The sequence below is a fragment of the Pteropus vampyrus genome, unplaced genomic scaffold, assembly GCF_000151845.1.
Source record: "Pteropus vampyrus isolate Shadow unplaced genomic scaffold, Pvam_2.0 Scaffold32, whole genome shotgun sequence".
Taxonomy (NCBI): Eukaryota; Metazoa; Chordata; class Mammalia; order Chiroptera; family Pteropodidae; genus Pteropus; species Pteropus vampyrus.
The window spans coordinates 9,405,824-9,423,814 of NW_011888813.1; the positions used below are offsets into that span (position 1 = coordinate 9,405,824).

The window sequence follows — 17,991 nt, forward strand, 5'->3', positions numbered from 1 at the left end:
AACCAGAGTCAAGACCTTTGTATATATGACTTATAACATTTCTATCAGAAAGGTAGTTTCCTTGTAAAGTGTTTAATATAGTTTGTGAATAACTAGCTGCTTTACTCCATTTTCAGCCAGCCTATTCTTGAGTATTCTGTTAACTTCTTTCATTTGGCCTGGGTTTTCATAATCTAAAGTATGTTGTTCAGGAAGAAGGTAAGAACTTTTTCTTTCAGGATGACACAAAAACCATTTGAGACAGGATACTTTTTATCCTGGAGCTAAATGATGACTTTTACTAGCTTTTTAAAGTTGTGTGGAACATTTATATTTGTATATCAGGCAGAGTCATAATAGCTCTCCGTTGATTCTCCTGTCTGGGCTTCAGGACTGGAATTGTGTGCCTTATTCTCCTGTAGTGAAGACTGAGGTTGGGTCATTGGAACAACAAGTATTCAGAATTCTGTCTGTTGCATTGTTAGGTTTTGATTGACTACCTGTTTTGCATTCTTGTTTCCATTTAATCATAAAACTGTAAGGAAGACGTTAGTTTTTCTTTGTGTAAATGTGGGAACTGAAGTTCAGAGATGTTAGATAACACTTGCCCTAAGTGTCTAGATGTGGCCTGACCTTGGGTAAGAGGGATGTAGTGGAAGTGATAGCTGCTTTCGTATACATGATTAGGAATGATGATAGGTACTACCCATGAGGTTGTTGGGCGGTGGGGTGGGTAGGGTGTCTCAGGCCAGAAGTTGGCGGCTCATTATAGCCATCAGGTATAATTTTATTTGGTTTATTTTATGTTTTCAGTTTCAATTAGTTGCTGGCATTTAAAATTTAGATGTCATTTAAAATGGTTTTTGGCTTTCTGAATCAGGAGATAATCTGGCAACACAGGTCCTACTTTCCCGATAGGTAGCACTTGACATTGTAGTGCACATGACTTGGGGGGGTGGGGGGTGGCAGTGAGCCCCGTGGCTAGTGAATGCGTTTGCTCTCCAGTGTGCTCTTCCCCACCTTTGCTTGCTCCACACTGAGGCTTTCTGCCATTGATCTTCTACCCAGTTGGGCTCACTGTTAGGTGATCTGCCAGGCCCTTGTAGATAAAGACATTTGTGATCCATTTTAGGCAAAAGTCTTTTCTTCCATTTGCAGACATTGATGTGAGTATATACCTCAGTGAATGGGAACACTTGTATTTGGACCACTCATAATCTTGCCAGAATGAGAATAATTCACACCCTTTATCAACTTACGTTTTCAGTTTCCATTTCATTTTCTTGGCTCCCCACTTGACACTCTTCCCTTTTATATTTTAATTCAGCTCTGAAATAATTTTGAGAATTGGAATATTTTGTGAGAACTTTGGCTCTGGTCGCAGCATCACTGTCCGCTTTACTTTTCACAGTGAGAAGCATAGTCCACTTGCTGGTACTCTTTTTACAGGGTTTTGTTAACAGTGTCGATGAGATTACCTGGACTCATTCATTTCATGTGACTATAGACAGAAGAAGGTGGGATATTAAGGCTAGGTTTTGAGGGAAACATTATAGGAGGCATGTGCTGAATTGATCATAATTAATGAGGTACTTTAATTCCTCTCCCTTTGTAGCTGAGATGAGTGAACTGAGTTTGGCACAGAAACCAGAAAAACTCCTGGAGCGCTGCAAGTACTGGCCTGCCTGTAAAAACGGGGATGAGTGTGCGTACCATCACCCCATTTCACCTTGCAAGTGAGTAGCAGCAGACCGTCTCTGGTTTTCAGGTTAATTTCTATATCTGATAAGCTTATTTTGTTTTTTTTCTTTTTTATGGACAAGTAAACCAAATGTAACTGAATGTGGTGATACCATGCTGCTCCCCAAGTGGCATAGGTGTGGGCAGGGGGCGGGGCGGAGCGGGGAGATGGGAGGAGGCTTCTTTGTGCCTCAGACCTATGAGATACTGAAACTTCTGGGTTTCCTTGAAGATTTCTGTACATTTAAGGTAAGGAGATGAGTATACGATAACTGCCCCAGTTTGTATGCATTGTGTTCATAACATTACACAGATTTTTAAGGCATTGAGGATAAATACTAGTTATAGGTAAGGGGAAAACATTATGGACTTGGGAATAATTTTTCCTTACCAGCCGGCTGGTCGAGTGGAATGAGCTTTGGGAGATGGCTTTTTAAGATTTCTTTTTCCTATAGATAGAATTTCTCCGTGTTTTAACTTTAGGAAATTTGATGTGAGAATAATATAGATGTACATATAGGGAGACCATGGGATTCGTCTCTTTTTGGTAGAACAGTGCCTTGCACATATATTGTGCTTATTATATTGACTTTACTTCATGAAATAGTATAAACATAGACCTTAATTTTAGAGTAAGTGGTATGATTCTCATCATTACACACAAAAAACTCCTTATTTCGTGTAGCGTGGCTTGACTTGAAAATCTATTTCCCCAGGCTTTGGAATAGACAGTTGTGTCCTCATTTGATATTTAGCCTCATTTAAAAATGGAGTTTCCTTTTTTTCTGTTACTTTCTGTTTCTCAGAACAAGTAGGATGGAATATGAGTAAAAGGAGCCACTTTACAAAATCTAATAGTGTATTGAGAAGATTAAATGTGAATAATATGTTTTTGTTTTATAGAGCTTTCCCCAGTTGTAAATTTGCTGAAAAATGTCTGTTTATTCATCCAAATTGTAAATATGATGCAAAATGCACCAAGCCAGATTGTCCTTTCACTCATATGAGTAGAAGAATTCCGGTACTGCCTCCAAAACCAGGTTAGTGACTATGCACTGCAGCACTTGGGTAAGAAAAGAGAAAAATGACATCTGTTACTGTAGATTGAACTTTAAGGAAAAGGGAAGCCTCTAGATTGTACCAGAATCAGTTACTATAACCAGTCTTTAAAGAGCAAGTATACTCACACTATTCTTACTTATCTAGATTAATGAGTGTCTCATCATTGTATTTTAATTTAAAAGTGGTTCCCATAAAAACATCAGAATCCATTAAAAATTATTTTGCCAAATAAGTTTGTTCAGTCCTTGCCCTTATTTTTGTTAGCAGTTACAACACCAACACCGCCTTCCAGCAGTCAGCTGTGTCGGTACTTCCCTGCGTGTAAGAAAATGGAATGTCCCTTCTATCATCCAAAAGTAAGAGCTTCCATTTTTCCAAAAATGAATTTAGTGGTAACTTCTCAGTTGTGAGACCTGGAAGATCATTAGCAAATTTAACTTTTTTGTTAGAGTTAATTTAATGGTCTTTAGGACCTTTTAAGTTATTCCTTAGTTGTCATTGAGCCCGTTGGGCTCTTTAGGCCTATAAGTGGTGTGAAACTATTGAATGTTAGTATCCTAAGCTCTCAGGAGAATAAAACTCACCTTTGCAAGTCAGTTTCCAGCCTTCTCTGCCTGGAAGCATATGGTGGTTTTTTCCTCCCATACCTTGGTGCCAGAGCTGAGATGATGAAATCCAATAATACTGCATAATACCACCTAAACGTGTCCTGATGGCTTTGTCTGTGAACTAAAGATTGGCTGATGTGTCTGCAGCTGTCCACTTGCTCAGAGTGAATGATCTCTGAAATAGCAGCCTGAAGCCACGAGGAAAGTCTGCACTTCCCCCAGCTGTAGTTGGGCATAGATGAGGGCGCTCAGTAGAGAGTCTTAAGGGATGTGAGGCAGGGTGTACATGTAGGGTGATGATTACATTGTAAGGTCCTTTTGAAATCTGCCTTGCTGCTATTCTTTGACTAGGATTTTGTGTCTTGGGGGAGGACTCTTCTTTTTTCAGGGTTTCACTAATATTAAGATGAATGTTACAAACCACATTTCTTGCCCTGCTAATGTTAGGGTGAGCTGGTTATTATCATCTCAGATTGCTTTGTTTTTATTTGTAGTGGCTTTGCAGATGATGCGACTCTGTTCTCTCTCCTTAGCACTGTAGGTTTAACACTCAGTGTACAAGGCCCGACTGCGCGTTCTATCACCCCGCCATCACTGTGCCACCGCGGCATGCCTTGAAATGGATTCGGCCTCAAACCAGGTAGAGATTTTTTTTTTCAAACGAGTTTTTCTAATGCCACTTCAACTACTTTTCTAATATGTAGTTTCTTAATTTGTAAGCAGACAAATTTGGAGTTAAGTATCACTTTGATTTTTCTCTTTAATTTTATAAGAGTCCTCTGGGAAAATAATTTACTACATAAACCAAATTTTGTTTTATCCAGCAGTTGCTTATTTACTTAGATCATCTCCAGATCAGTTTCTTTTACAACTTCTGAACATATACTAAGGCCTTAAAAAGAGTTACACTGCTTACAAATCTCACATCAGTTTTCTCAGACATTAGTAATTGTAAAACAGTGAAAGGAAGTTTCGGACTATTTTAGCGTGGTCTATAAATTTAAATACATATATATTATCCTTTATGTATCATATAATTACGCTTTTCAAATCTGATATAATCTATAGAACAAATATTATCTGAAAATACTCAACTTCTTAGTTGAAGTATGTGGTAGATATGGATGCAAAGCAGTTAATTTAAAATTTTTTGGGTTTTGTTTATTCAGTGAATGACACCCAGTCCTACCTGGCAGAAGATCGTGAATTTTGAAAGTTTCCACCTACTGATGAAAGAGATTCTACAGAACTTGTCAAATCTTTGAAACTTGGAATATATTGCTTTCATAATATGAAGTTTCTTGCCTATCTGAAGTGTCTAATTTTTCAAGTTTGTAAATTTATTAGTGGTTTTAACATTGGGTGTTTTTGTGTTGTTTGCTTTGTTTTGACTGGAAAAGACAGTTTAAGGAAAAGCTAAATTCTATTAAAACATTTGAGGCATGTTTGTACACTGCTTTGTCAGGTATTAGCATTTACAACGTGATGATACTGTCAGTATCAATGACCCAGTTTGGGGCCACAGTGCTGATGTGTGTGTAGACAGAGATACAGTCAGTGGGGAGCATCTATTAGCATTTTATTCTAAAAGTTGAATTGTTGCTTTCACTTTTCCTAAGGATTATATTGTTCATAATCCACAAAAACCGGAGTGGCCAAAAGTGATGAGGTGGCTTAAAATGGTCAGTCCTACTTTTTAAGTAAATTTAGTTTGAAAATTGTGATCATGCAGGCTTCTTGGGTTACGTGCTGCTTTGGTAAATGGTTCCCAAATAGCTAGTCCTTTGCCTTCTGGGTGAGTGAGGTGGGTGGGTATGTGCGGTGAAAACAAACAGCTGGAATGGCAAGGGCAAAAAAATGAACAATTCCTTAAAATGCTTTCATTTACTATTAACAATTGCTTTTAAAATAAATATTTTAGGCAACTACATTATCACAAAATTATACAAAATTTTTACAAGTATATACATAAGTTATTAGAGAACAGACTTTTAAAATCACAAGATTATAGCTATACATATATATTCTCCCATTCTGAAAAACATTCTCAGAAATAACTCCACAGAAAATAGTTACTGAAGATAATTTTTTAAATGTAAAAATTAGATTTCAATAGTATATTTTTAGATGACAGACTATATAATCACAGAGATCGAATGGGTAATTACAAAATAGGACTAAATTTTTGAATTAAAATAGATGTGTGTGTGGTTTTTAAAGTTGTTAAGGCAAAAAGTGTCAAATGCTTCAGAATTAAGAAACGGATCACTGATTTAAAGAATCAAAGTAGTTTTTTTTTAAAGCTATAAGTTGGTTAGAAAAAAGCAAATTAATGCAAAAGGGCTAATAAAGATTCGGACGTTCTCAGGACCAAATTTAACTGTAAAAACAGAGGTCACTGACTTCTATAGTCACATACCGAAGAGATAATAAAACCACATGGGTAAAAGTCCATATTTTAAGAGCATAAAACTAGCAGTCTGTTATGTGGCTATTGCTTTTCCATTGGGAGAAGAAAGAATTAACCAGTTATTAAACCATTTTGTAAGCTGCACTTTGCTGTGCTGATCCCAAAGACGAGACTTGAAACAGGAAAGAAAGCACATACGAGCATAAATGCTATGTAGTTAGGCGTGGGTGAAATGACACTTCCACTCCGTTTTAAAAAGTACACTCCATTGAATTTAAGGCATTTGTTCATTCCAGTGTTACTTGAGATGCTTTACATCTCTACAGAAGAAATTTGTTTTAAATTGTATTTCCAGAAATTTAAACAGAAACAGACTTTTTAGCATTACCATTTATAAATGGTATATAGTTGCATTCTCACAATTCCATTATAAAGAACATGGTTTAGCCATTTACAAGGAAATAACATGCTAAAATTGGATTTTTTTTTTTTTTTTGCCATTTTAATGGACATTGCCTGGAAATACATTTGAGAGTTTTTGTCTTTCATTTGTTACGGTTTTTATAGGCAAGCTAAGGTTGACTCTAAAATAGGGGTCCCCAAACCCTGGGGCCACGGACTGGTAGCAGTCAGTGGCCTGTCAGGAACCAGGCCACACAGCAGGAGGTGAGCGGCGGGAGAGCGAGCAAAGCTTCATCTATTTGCAGCTGCTCCCAGGACTAGCGTCACCGCCTCAGCTATACCTCAGATCACCAGGCATTAGCGTCTCATAGGAGCACCAGTCCCTGGTGCCAAAAAGGTTGGGGACTGCTGCTCTAAATCATTTGTTGGATAATTTGATCTAAAATGAACCACCATCAAAAATGGAAGGGAATGAGTGTGGCTTTAAGCAGTGAGCGGCATTGGAGTGCCGTGTGCTTTGGCATGCATTTATATACAGAAACGGGACTTAAAGGTGCCAGGAGAAGTCTCAGGTTACAAATTCAGGAGCTTAGTCATATACTGTGCACACAAATAATTCTCTGGGTTAAGAAAAAGATAAACATAGGGCAGAATCTCCATGGCCTGTCATGGTTATTCACCTTTCTTTAGTTGATGGCTGGTAAAAGCAAAAATGGTGCTTATGGGATGAGTACATAAGATCAGCATCACCTTTGGAGGTGAAACAACAACGATTAAGGCTGACTTAATGTTTGGCCACTTGGAAGAACAAAAATGCAATGGATGCGATTGTATCCTATATAGCTTACTAGCTGAGGGTTACAGTTAAAGTTTGTACCTGCACTGTAATGGAAATGGAGTTTCTCTTTAGCCTAAAAAGCTGGCAAACTTGCCTCAGAAAGAAAGTCTATAACAGTCTCAAAAATGAAGAGGGTGGTGCAGGGGATTTTTTCCCTTTAATTTATTGACTGCTCCTTTATACATGAAGAGAAATAATAGTGTACTCTAAAATTTGGCTTTATTTAGGAGAATATTTTGTTGTGAATAATGAAAGAATACCATCTTAGGTTTCAAGCTTCATAACAAACAATCAGTCTTCAGACACAGCTATTCAGAGCTTTAAAACTGACCAGGTTCAATCACTGGTTAGGCTTTCTGTGATAAAATTCAGCCGTTTCTGTTTTTAGTATTTATAAGGTGTTGGATAGAAAACTGAGAATTCCAGAAACCTGAAGGGGAGTCTATTATACTACAAAGAGAACACATTAAAATAAAAACTCTAAGGACCAATAGAGCATCTTAAACTTCTTCACACTTAGAAAAATATATTTTTAAATATCAGTCTACATAATTCCCCATCTTCAGGAATTTACGGATAGGCTAAACAGCAAGTTCCTGAATGGCATTTACTGATCTTTGGCAGCATTTAAAGTGAACAGGAATGAAGAGCCAAGAGTTCAGCCCCAATTCACCAAAAAGGAATTTCAAGAGACAAGTTCTACAAGTGAACTTGTATGCATTCCTTTTGGAAGTCAGCCTATGGGATGGCATACATCTAAAATTTTCCAATTAAAAAAAGGCTGTAAAAATTTCCTTTCGAGAGTTAAACTGTATAACTTTGTAAATTTATGTGTTAAATGTTTCTATTAGACTACGTCTTTAAATATTCAGTATTCTCTCCCAGTTAAATAATGTTGCTACTTAAAACCTTAAACTGTACGTCATTGGAAATAACTGTTCCTCATACTACTTTTTCATTAATGAGGGATTAACCATTTTAATTTTCCAATTATGGAGATGGCCTGTCATGGTTATTCCCCTTCCCTTAGTTGATGTGTGGTAAAAGCAAAAAAGGAGATGACTTCTGAACATAAAAAGATTGACAGCTCAAAAATAAAAATGTAGCAATCATGTACTATAAACTTTGGATTTGTCCCTGAACTTAGAACTGCCTGGAGAAAAATATCCTGTATAAAAAGTGCTTTTATTAATGCTTACGAAGTATCCCATCCTCCAGTAAAGCCTGTGTGTGTTCCCTCAGTGAAAATGTTTGCCTTCTAAAAACTGCTCCTTTAGGGTGATGGTGTGTTTCCTCTCCTTATGTAAACACAAGGATAAAATATTTCATTAAACAATGAACCTTGAAAATAAAATGTAAATCCTAAAAAGAAAGTTTTGCTAACTAGATGATGAAAATCATCCAAGTTGTCCTTTTAAGGTTTTGGTTGGTTTTTTGGAGTGCTGTTCCCTAGACCTCCCCAGCGGGCCTTGTGCACACTCCCGAAAAATGGGGGGTTTGCCTTTCACCATCAAGTATTCCATCTTTCCTTGAAATATAATTACCTGGCAGTGTATGGATTATGGACAGTTACCCAGTGCATATAGTATTCTGAATACATCAGTCTTCTATTTAGATGATTCTGGGCATATATCCCTGTTACAATCTTAAATTAGCACCACTTGACCATGCAGAGTTTGGTTCTTTTTTCCCCCGCTCTTCTGTAATTCTGGTTTCTCGAGACTTAATTTATAGTCTTCTCAGCATCCATATCTTTCAGTGAGGCATATGTACACATTTCCAGACAAATAAACTGCAATCAGAGGGAAAATTGCAATGAGTTGATTATATTTCTAGATATTCAGAAGTTTTTCCATTGAGCTTTCAAATCATACATGTATAAAAGTTTTCCTCAACTTTTATTCCGTATTTACACACTATGCGACTCCAGGGAGCCATCAGGTTATGCTACCTTATGATGCAGGCTGAGTCCACAAACAAGTTGTAGAGTGATGTTAAATCTCTTAATAACTGGTAAAGACAGTCTGCTCCCGGGCTGAGAAAGTTACCAACCTGCAGTCATCGCCTCCAGCACTAACAATGTGTCGGTCGCCACTGGTAAATCGAATATTTGTCACATGGGGTGAGTGACCCATGAACCTTTTGTGCTTTGCCTAAAAAATAAAAACAATGAAAAAACAGCTTAGGGAGCGTGATGCACACAGAAGTCAAAAGTTTCTGTCGGGAACCACCATTTCCCATGACCAGGGCTGTGGAGAGAGTAAGCAGTTAGGACCGCAGCCAACAATTCAGCGCTTTTTCAGAGTCAGTAATGGATCCGCACTTAACACAAACCAGGTTATTTGGGCAGTCGGATGTCTCTGGGTACCTCTGAAGGTTTTCCTCTGAGGAAATGCATTTGAAACTTCGTAGTAGATTAAAGGTTTGATAAAAGGCTAATCTTAACAGCTTTATTAGAATAGTTTGCAAAGATAGTGTTACTTGGGAGCAGGGGGATATAATTTCTAATAGATATTTCAGAGTAATGGACTTGGGAAGTTTGGAAAAGAATTTTAGGAACAGTATTTTGAAAGCAAGAGACAATAACAATTTTAGCTATTACATGAGAAAAAGTACTAATGATCAGACATCTAAATTGGGAGTATAATTATAGGAAATAAAATACCAAACACAAACTTACAAATTTTTCAGGACATGGGAAGTCAAATAACTTAACCATGCCAAAGTCATCTCCTGTTACAAGGCTGATTCCTGAATGAGATACACAGGCACAGCTGACGTCAGCCTTCTCGGCATGTCTGGACCAGATTCCTAGAACTTCGTCTCCTAGAATACTGGAGGGAAGGACAAAAACAGGTTTATCATAGTGAAAATTGCTTGGTAATTAATCTAAGTACCTAATTATGTTATTTAAAATAGAAGAAGCACACTGATAAGGCAAGTTACCTGGAGCCCTGAATTTCAACCTGTGATATTAACCCCCCACTTAAGGAAATTTTATAATTTTAAAGGTTTATAGATAAATCCTTTTAAATTAATAATACTTTATGAGAGCTGATAGAACTATTTGTAAAATAAAAAGTGATGTTTATGCTATAGGAATTTGGTGACAGTTTTCATTGACTAAGAAGATGGATACTCATGGCTACCTATTAATAACCAGCAAATCTGAGCAAATCCAAAGGTTTAATTTCTAAGAGCCACCAGATAGCATTCCTTTAAGACAGAGAAATGATACAGTTGCCTCCCTAACAGTACCCAATAGATGTTCTTATTGTCTGTTATTAAAGAAAATATCAAGACATCTTTAAAAAGTCGTAACTTTGATTTCCTTGCTTTAAAAGAACTGATAGAGCATGGAACTATATTCCACAAAAAGGGGTCCCATTCTCCTCTAAGAATTCAAGATCTGGTAACAAAAACTTAAAACTCAATTACTATTCCCTTGTGGAATGACAACTGTTCAGAAATAGGATTTTTCAGCTTTCTTAACTTTAAGTCTCCCCTTCTAAATATACATATGAAATGTTTACCTAGTCCACGTGGCCCAAGTAATCCTGTCAATGGCAGCCTGATCCATAAGATGTCTTCCTGAAGGCACTTCATAGACATGCCGTTTATAGCAACCAGTGGAGACCTTTCATCGCGTATTAAAATGAGACAAAGATTCCATTATGTGAGAGGCAAAATCCAGAGGTTCACAGTCATACTAGCAAAGTGCTACCTGATCTACATTTCTAACATTAAGAACATAAAAGACGATGACAAAATCTGTTATAAAAAATGGAGAAAAGGACTGAAAAAGACAGTAAAAAATGCAAAAACAGTGACTAGTAACTGCAAGTCTGGGTGCTCTGGGACCCAGTTTTAAGAGCGCGCACGAGGTGTGAGAGCGGAACTGCAAACGGTGTATCGCGCTGGTGCTGTACCTGGAGATGTCTGCTATCTGCAGAGAAGTCCATTTGAATGACAAAGCTGGGGATGTCTTTGCAGTAGCTGATTCTGTTAAGTGTGGGGCCCAAGGACAGGTCATAAAAATCCACTGAATTCTCGCTAGAACCCACTGCCAGAAACCGGGAATCTGGACTAAATCTGAATAAGGAGAAAACATGTGAAAGATGGGTTAGGCCACATGAAACAGTACAAACAATTACTCAAGACCAGTGACTGACTTTCTAGCTCTGAAAAATAAGTGGACATGTGATGTGGCCTCAAACAGATTTACCTAATAGACACACTTAACATACCGAGATTCCATTTGTGTTACATGAAACAAAGGGCTTTACATTTTACTTCAATTTAAAATGGTTCCTAAATTTTCATCTAATTCTTTTAAAAATATATTAGTTTTTAAAAAGCCACTAACAATTACATAACTTCTAAGTTACATAATGCCCTAGGATGGTCAAGATTCATCTGGAAAGATCGTGTCTTTTTTTTTTTTTTTTTTTTTTTACGCCTATAGCACCTGGTCTTCCTAGGTGGTCTCCCATCCAAGTACTAACCAGGCCTTGCTTAGCTTACGAGATCAGATGACATCGAGCACTTTCAAGGTGGCATGGCCATAGACTAGATTGTGTCTTAATAGCAAAGAACACAGACCAGCTTAACTCACCTCAGGTTATTAGATGAAGTGACACTACTTGAGGCTTGGAAGAAGGTAAAGGACAAAGTGCTATTGGCCTAGTAGTGATCACAGGAAGCAGTATTTGACAATTCAGTCTCTAGAAAACTTCATGAGTCTTGCTGAATGAGGTAGGTACCTTAGGGACACTGGGAAACTAAATAAGCAAAGCCGCTTCACTGTTTCATATGCTGAAGTTCTGAGGAAGGTTTCATTTGTAAAAGGTTTTTACTGGTGAAAAGAGTGCAAGCTTTTGACAGACCTGGATTCAGTTACCTATCTTGATCACATGGACATACATGCTTCAGAAATGGTAGCCACTGTTAAGCTTAAGCACTGAAGAAATAAAGGTTCAAGAAAAGTTTAATTTAGATTCTGGGGCATAACAGATGTTTAAGGAGTATTAAGTAAAAGAATGAACTAGCTATTCAGTTGAGATTATTAAGAGATGTAAGAAATATTTTAAGTTTTAACTTTAGGTTTCCAGGCTAACAACTTTTGAAGGGCAGATGAAAGATAATTCTTAGCAGGAGGAACTTGCTGGACGTGTCCAGTGTGACACTTATTCATCAAACATTCCCTGAGAACTTGCTATTATAAGGCACTGTGGTTGGTGCCCCGTGGATCCATAATTTGGCAAGAAGTAAATATGCATACAAACAGCCATGTGTCAGCACACGTCTGATGTGGGGCCCTTGGAGGGCCTGTTTTCAGCTGCAGAATAGGTTGCTTCAAAGTATACTACAAATGCTATTCCATTTGTTGACTAACCTGATATCGTGGATTGCACATCGTCTGTCTCTCTTCTTTCCCCAGATTTTGAGAGAGCTCACCAGTAAAATAATAAATTCTCCATTTTTCATTCCAATAGCCACCATGTCCCCTTCAGGACTGTAACACACAGTACGAGCAGCATGTCCCAAATTCACTTTGTTTAACATCTTCTGCATAAGAACCAAAAGAGTCACAGAGAACTTCATTAAGTGGAAAACTTAAAAAAGTAAACCAGTTTCTCCCCCAAATTCTCAACATAATTCGGAGAAACTATAACATCTTTGAAAAGATTGTACCTACTTTATCAGCAATATCCCAGAGTCTCACGGTCCCATCTTCTGCAGCAGAAAGGAAAAAGTCCCTGGAAGGGTGTGTGGCCAGTCCCCATATGGGCCCGTCCACATGACCGTTAACTAAAACATTACATGCTGCATTTTTCTCTCCAACTTCAATGATTTCCGCATTCCTTGTTCCAACTAATATCTTGCCCTGAAACACAAGTGGGACCAATAGAGTTAAATACTAGTTGCTCTTAATATAAGAATGACCCTAATGACCTACATGACATTGTGATTTATAAAAAGAAATTCCTATTTGGTCTTCCTTTCCTTTCTGTAACAAAGTTCCCCAAACTCTTAGAATTTACTATGGGGAGATAGCCATAAAGATGCCCTTTGTTATGTAAATGAGGTGACTTTTTGACTCCATAGAAGAATGGGGACTGTTTGCCAGGAGACCTGCCTCTGTGATTAGAGGTTGGAACTTTCATTCCCACCCTACCCTCCTACCTGGGGGAGGAGGTGGGGAGGGAGGGGCGGGAACAGGCCAGAAGCTGAATCACCAATGGCCAAGGATTCAATCAATCATGACTGTATGATGAAGCCTCCATAAAATCCAAGGATAGGGTTTGGAGGGCTTCTGGGCTGGTGAATAAGTGGAGATGTGGCTGCGGTGGGGGGTGCGGGGGGCGGCTGCTGGGAAGGGGCGTGGAAGCCCTGCGCCCCTTCTCACATACCTGGCACCGTGCAGTTCTACATCTGCCTGTCCTGGAAGTTACATCCTTTTACAACAAACTGGTGATCTCGTAAGTAACATGTTTCTGAGTTCTGTGAGCTGTTCTAGCAGATTAACCAAACCCAGGAAGCGGGTGGCAGGAACCTCCAATCTGTAGTCGTTGCTCAGAAACACAGGGAACAACCTGAACTTGAGACTGGCATCTAAGGGGGTGGGGGGCCGTCTCACAGGACTGAACCCTTAACCTGAGGAGTCGATGCTCTATATCCAAGAAGATACTGTCGGAATTGAGATGAATTTTCAGACACCCTGTTGGCAGTGGAGAATTGCTTGATATTGTGTGGGCATTCTCCCTCTGCCCCCATACACCATAGAACTGGGTCCAGAACCAAAATAACCTGCTTTCAGAGAACTTTTTGCTTTGAATTAATCTGGTAGCAAGCCACTCAACAGTGCATGCGTGCAGTTTTCTGTGCCTACAGGCCCATGTGCAAGCGCGCTGGGCTGGGCTGCACGTCAGAGCTCCTGCTGGAGGCTGAGACTTCCAGTTTCTCCAGTCATCAGTTTGGACTCTGATGGTATTTTAGTCTGAAGATCTCTAAAGAGGTATAAATGCTTTGGGATATGGGAAGAAAGTACTGGATTTTAATTAAAAATAACAGGAAGCTTAATATTTAATATACAGAGGATGATACATGTAGATGATTTATAAATACACTATTGCAAGTATATGCGTGATCAAATATTGTTACAGAAATGTGTGTTTCTAAGAAAATGAGACAACTGCACTAATCAAAATTAGTTAACTGGAAAGGAAATTCAGTTCTGTCTACCATAGTTGAATCGGCAGATTCAAGAAAACGTGGAGGTGTAAATACACTGCTCAGGGGAACAGCGTCCCATCCTGTCCTCTGCACTGGCACAGAGACTGCGCATGTGCCACCAGTGGAGCTGCAAATCAAGCAGCAGGGAAAAGGCGCAATAAAACCAATGAGCAAAGCCATCTTTAAGTATCATTCATCGACTTGCAGAGGGTGAGAGAATCACGGGAATAAATGTTCTCTATTTTCTGCTGCACGGCGATGGCTCAAGGAACTTCTTACTTTGCCTCGGCACACAGAACGGACACAGTCCGTGACCTGCCCCGTCTCCAGCCTGAAGGCCCGGCACCGCCTTAGCTCCTGGTCCCACAGTTTGACTGCTCCTCCTTCTTTTGACCTAATGACCCAAACCAAAAAAAAAAATAATAATAATAATTATTATTGGCTATTACAAATAATTTTTATTAGAAACAAATATTAAATTATAAGCAGAATACTAAAAAAGGCCCTGATATTTATAATTTACTTCATATATTCTTCTAAACTAAATTTTAATGGCGATTTTAAGATACACTCAAACATTCAGTTTAAGCAAATTTTATAAAAATTCATTTCTTTGTCATGAGCATTTGATTTAGTGTCCCTCCATCCATGTATCCTATCTCGTAACACTTCCTGATTAAGGAAATGTACAAAATTATTTTTAATGTTAAGAGGATAATGGAAATGGAAGGCCAGACAATAAGATTACCGATGCCATGCTGCAGAATATATTTCTAAGGGCCAAAAGGCCCTTGTTTTCTATCGTTATTATGAAAATATCCTACCGAAACAGTTTACAGGCTACTAATGAGTAGGGCTGTGCAAGACCAGATGACTTGTGGGAAATGCAAGTGTCAGAGTCACATGGTAAAGACAAAATATAGCCCAGTTATGGCTTTTCTCTTGGAAGAGCAGAACAGTGTACTGCTTTATTTTCTGCTAGATGGAACTGCTTGTTTTAGGAAAAAAAAAACATGCCCTTGCACATAATACAGTCTTCCTGTGTGTGAAAGGCCAACGCTGTGTCTTTGTGTTCCACTGAGACGCGTGGGATCTTGCAGTCCTGTACCGAAATGCACTTACTTCCTGGTCACACGGATTATTGACATGCACGTGAATATGTTGGTAGGAAATCAATTATAATTGTAATCGATAATTATCTAGTCATTAATAATTATCTAATTGTAATCAATAATTATCTAGTTTCCACTGGAAGGTTTGAAAATCATTCAGAAGAAGGCCTCTCCACTGACTTAAATTTTGAGGTCTCGTATTAAACAATTTTACCTAATAAGTTTGCCTCGAACAAAAGCAAACACGGCAGAGTTTGTTTCCAGCACCCTCTCAACCTTTCTCATGCAGCAGGATGCATTTTACCCCTTAGGATCCAGTTTGAACAAAAAAAACAAGCAGTCAAGATGCATCCTGGATTCAATGGCAAAGATTCCCCCATGAGTCACCTGCTACTCAGCAAATACTTACACAGGCATACAGACAGTAAGAAAATCAGTTCTTAACCTGCAAAATAACTACCTAGCCACGCCTCAGAAAAATGGTCACCCCAGTTGTTGGAGTTTAGGTTTATCTACAATGCAAACAAATCAGAAGTGATTTCAGATCAAAAGAATCAACAAAAAGGCACATAAAAAGCAATAAAAGAAGCATTTGACGAGGAAGGTCACAGAGGATAATCTGTGCAGTCTAGAAACAGCCAGAATAACTAACTGCGGCCTCAGGCAGATCACAAGGCACTGATGCTCAGGAAAGCTGTGGAAAGAAGAAGGACTCACGGCCTTTCCTTGCCACCAGTCACAACCAGTCCATCTCGCAGGGTGGTGTACATGGCGAACACAGGCCCGTTGTGAGCTCTGGCCACAATCCTACACAGTATGTGATCTTTCCACACACAGACATCTCCACTGATGGTACCTGTAAACGTCAAGTTATTCTGAAAAGGAGTGGGGAAGGGGGAGATAAACTCATCAAAAGTTCAAATAGAGTTCAAGCAGATGCAGTTCTCTACGTAAGTGTGAGCCTGCCTCAGCCCGGGTATGGAGGGACTGGAGGGAGAGAAACGACTCTGACTGTGAGGCTTCGCCTTGTCCGGGCCTTTGCCTACTCCAGGTCTGTTCCTCGTTAGCAACCTTGGACAAGACTTTTAACCTCTACGGGTCTCTGCTCTGTCACGTGTAAAACGAGGGAGTTCAGTCTCTAAGGTCCCCTCCGATTTTAATACACGTAATTCTAGTTCATATCATCCCTCTGGATTGCATCCTTCCAGCTGCCCCAGAAATAAAGGTCATTCGTAACTGAGAGTGAAAAAAGGAACAGAAGTAGGAGGTCAAAATAACTTTTTATGAGGTCTGCTAAAGTATTTTGGCATAGGAAGAAAAGCTATTACCTATGGCAAAGTTGTAGTTTTTTAGATTTCACTAGCTTATGAAGTTAAAAATAAACATTTGCCAGTTCTTAAAATGAAGATAGCAAAAGTTAATGCATTTCTGCAATCAATCCAAAATAAGATAAATTTCTTAAGGTACCAAAAGTTTAATAATGCTTTAGGTCATTTGAAAATTGCAATCCCGATATAGCTTATTTATGTGGACAGTGAAGAAATCAAATCCTGCATCTTGTGCTATTTTCAGTCTATTTTAGCTTTACTTTTAAAGCAACTCATATAAAATCTTCCACCAAAAACAATGTGGAAAGAACCAATAGGAAAATAAGACTGAATTACGACAAAAACAAACTGAAATTTTCTTTAACCTTTCTGAGTATACCAGAGAGTTGGTATGTTTAATTTTCCTATAACAATTTAATGTTACTTCAAATTCCTCACCATTTATACTTATTCTCTACAGCTCGTATGTGAATAATAATGATCTGTCATCTAGGAGCATCGTTAATTCATGCCTCACTGCAATAAGAATGTAAATGCTTCAAATGCAGAAACCAGTCTCTTACTTCCCTTGCTCTTCTCATAGCTCCCAGCAAAGAAGTTCAAAAGGCTTAAACGGAGCATCAACCACCCCGTTACAAAATAAAATATTCTCAGTGCACTGTTGCTTCAAACACAAAAGTCAATTATGACTAATATTTTAATCTCCAAGTTTATTTTCTATTGGGAATGGGCAACTGACTACATAAGGAATTTTATATGTGAATAAAGTTAATCTACGTGGGCAAATTAAACACCACAAGCCTTTAAATATGTGGGGTTTTCTTCTGGAAAGGAATTACTGGTCTCATATTCAGAATCCCCAAAAGATTTAACCGGAGTTTGACATGGGATGGTCCACATTTTCAATGATCTTTTACTCAAAAACATAACTATGCTTAAAGGTTCTAAAGTTATAATTTTCTACCTTCCGTGTTATATACCCACATAAACGCGTTAGGAAGGAACTCCACTTAGGGTTTTGATACTCCAAAGGATTTTAAAAGCCTGGCCAGGGCAGGGGATTAAAGGAAAGGGGTGTGAGTTGTAAAACAGAAGCGCGCGCGCGCGCGTGTGTGTGTGTGTGTGTGTGTGTGTGTGTGTGTCGCGCGATGGCTCTTGAACAGTCTATTCAGACCAGGAATTGTGCTCTTTCCTCTTCCCCTGAATGAGACACTGGCCCACTGCTTTGAGAAGCATTGAGTTAAAATGGGAGAGAGAAAAGAAATCCTAAACTCAA

The 17,991-nt window shown here is 38.6% G+C and overlaps 2 protein-coding genes and 1 pseudogene across 9 annotated transcripts in view; 1 reads left to right on the forward strand and 2 right to left on the reverse strand.

The window, feature by feature from the left end:
* Window positions 1-8,280, forward strand: part of ZC3H14 (zinc finger CCCH-type containing 14) — a 36,855-nt gene extending 28,575 nt beyond the window's left edge. For 4 of the 8 annotated variants that reach the window (XM_011357125.2, XM_011357127.2, XM_023528845.1 and 1 more), the window contains 5 exons: window positions 1,595-1,715; window positions 2,623-2,759; window positions 3,049-3,137; window positions 3,923-4,029; window positions 4,559-8,280. In XM_011357125.2, the coding sequence (XP_011355427.1) occupies window positions 1,595-1,715; window positions 2,623-2,759; window positions 3,049-3,137; window positions 3,923-4,029; window positions 4,559-4,565 (461 nt within the window). In that variant the 3' untranslated portion in view covers window positions 4,566-8,280. Of the gene's footprint in view, window positions 1-1,594; window positions 1,716-2,622; window positions 2,760-3,045; window positions 3,138-3,922; window positions 4,030-4,558 lie in introns of all 8 variants that reach the window. The other 4 variants (XM_011357124.2, XM_023528841.1, XM_011357126.2 and 1 more) reach the window with 2 other exon arrangements.
* Window positions 8,281-8,794: 514 nt separating this feature from the next.
* Window positions 8,795-17,991, reverse strand: part of EML5 (echinoderm microtubule associated protein like 5) — a 129,950-nt gene continuing 120,753 nt past the window's right edge. Inside the window, exons 36-44 of the mRNA XM_023528865.1 lie at window positions 16,105-16,292; window positions 14,555-14,669; window positions 12,738-12,926; window positions 12,435-12,607; window positions 10,969-11,131; window positions 10,573-10,676; window positions 9,720-9,873; window positions 9,092-9,192; window positions 8,795-8,831 (exon numbers count right to left, since the gene is read on the reverse strand). Of these exons, the coding sequence (XP_023384633.1) occupies window positions 8,795-8,831; window positions 9,092-9,192; window positions 9,720-9,873; window positions 10,573-10,676; window positions 10,969-11,131; window positions 12,435-12,607; window positions 12,738-12,926; window positions 14,555-14,669; window positions 16,105-16,292 (1,224 nt within the window). The remainder of the gene's footprint in view (window positions 8,832-9,091; window positions 9,193-9,719; window positions 9,874-10,572; window positions 10,677-10,968; window positions 11,132-12,434; window positions 12,608-12,737; window positions 12,927-14,554; window positions 14,670-16,104; window positions 16,293-17,991) is intronic.
* On the reverse strand, window positions 11,496-11,609 carry LOC111737908 (annotated as a pseudogene).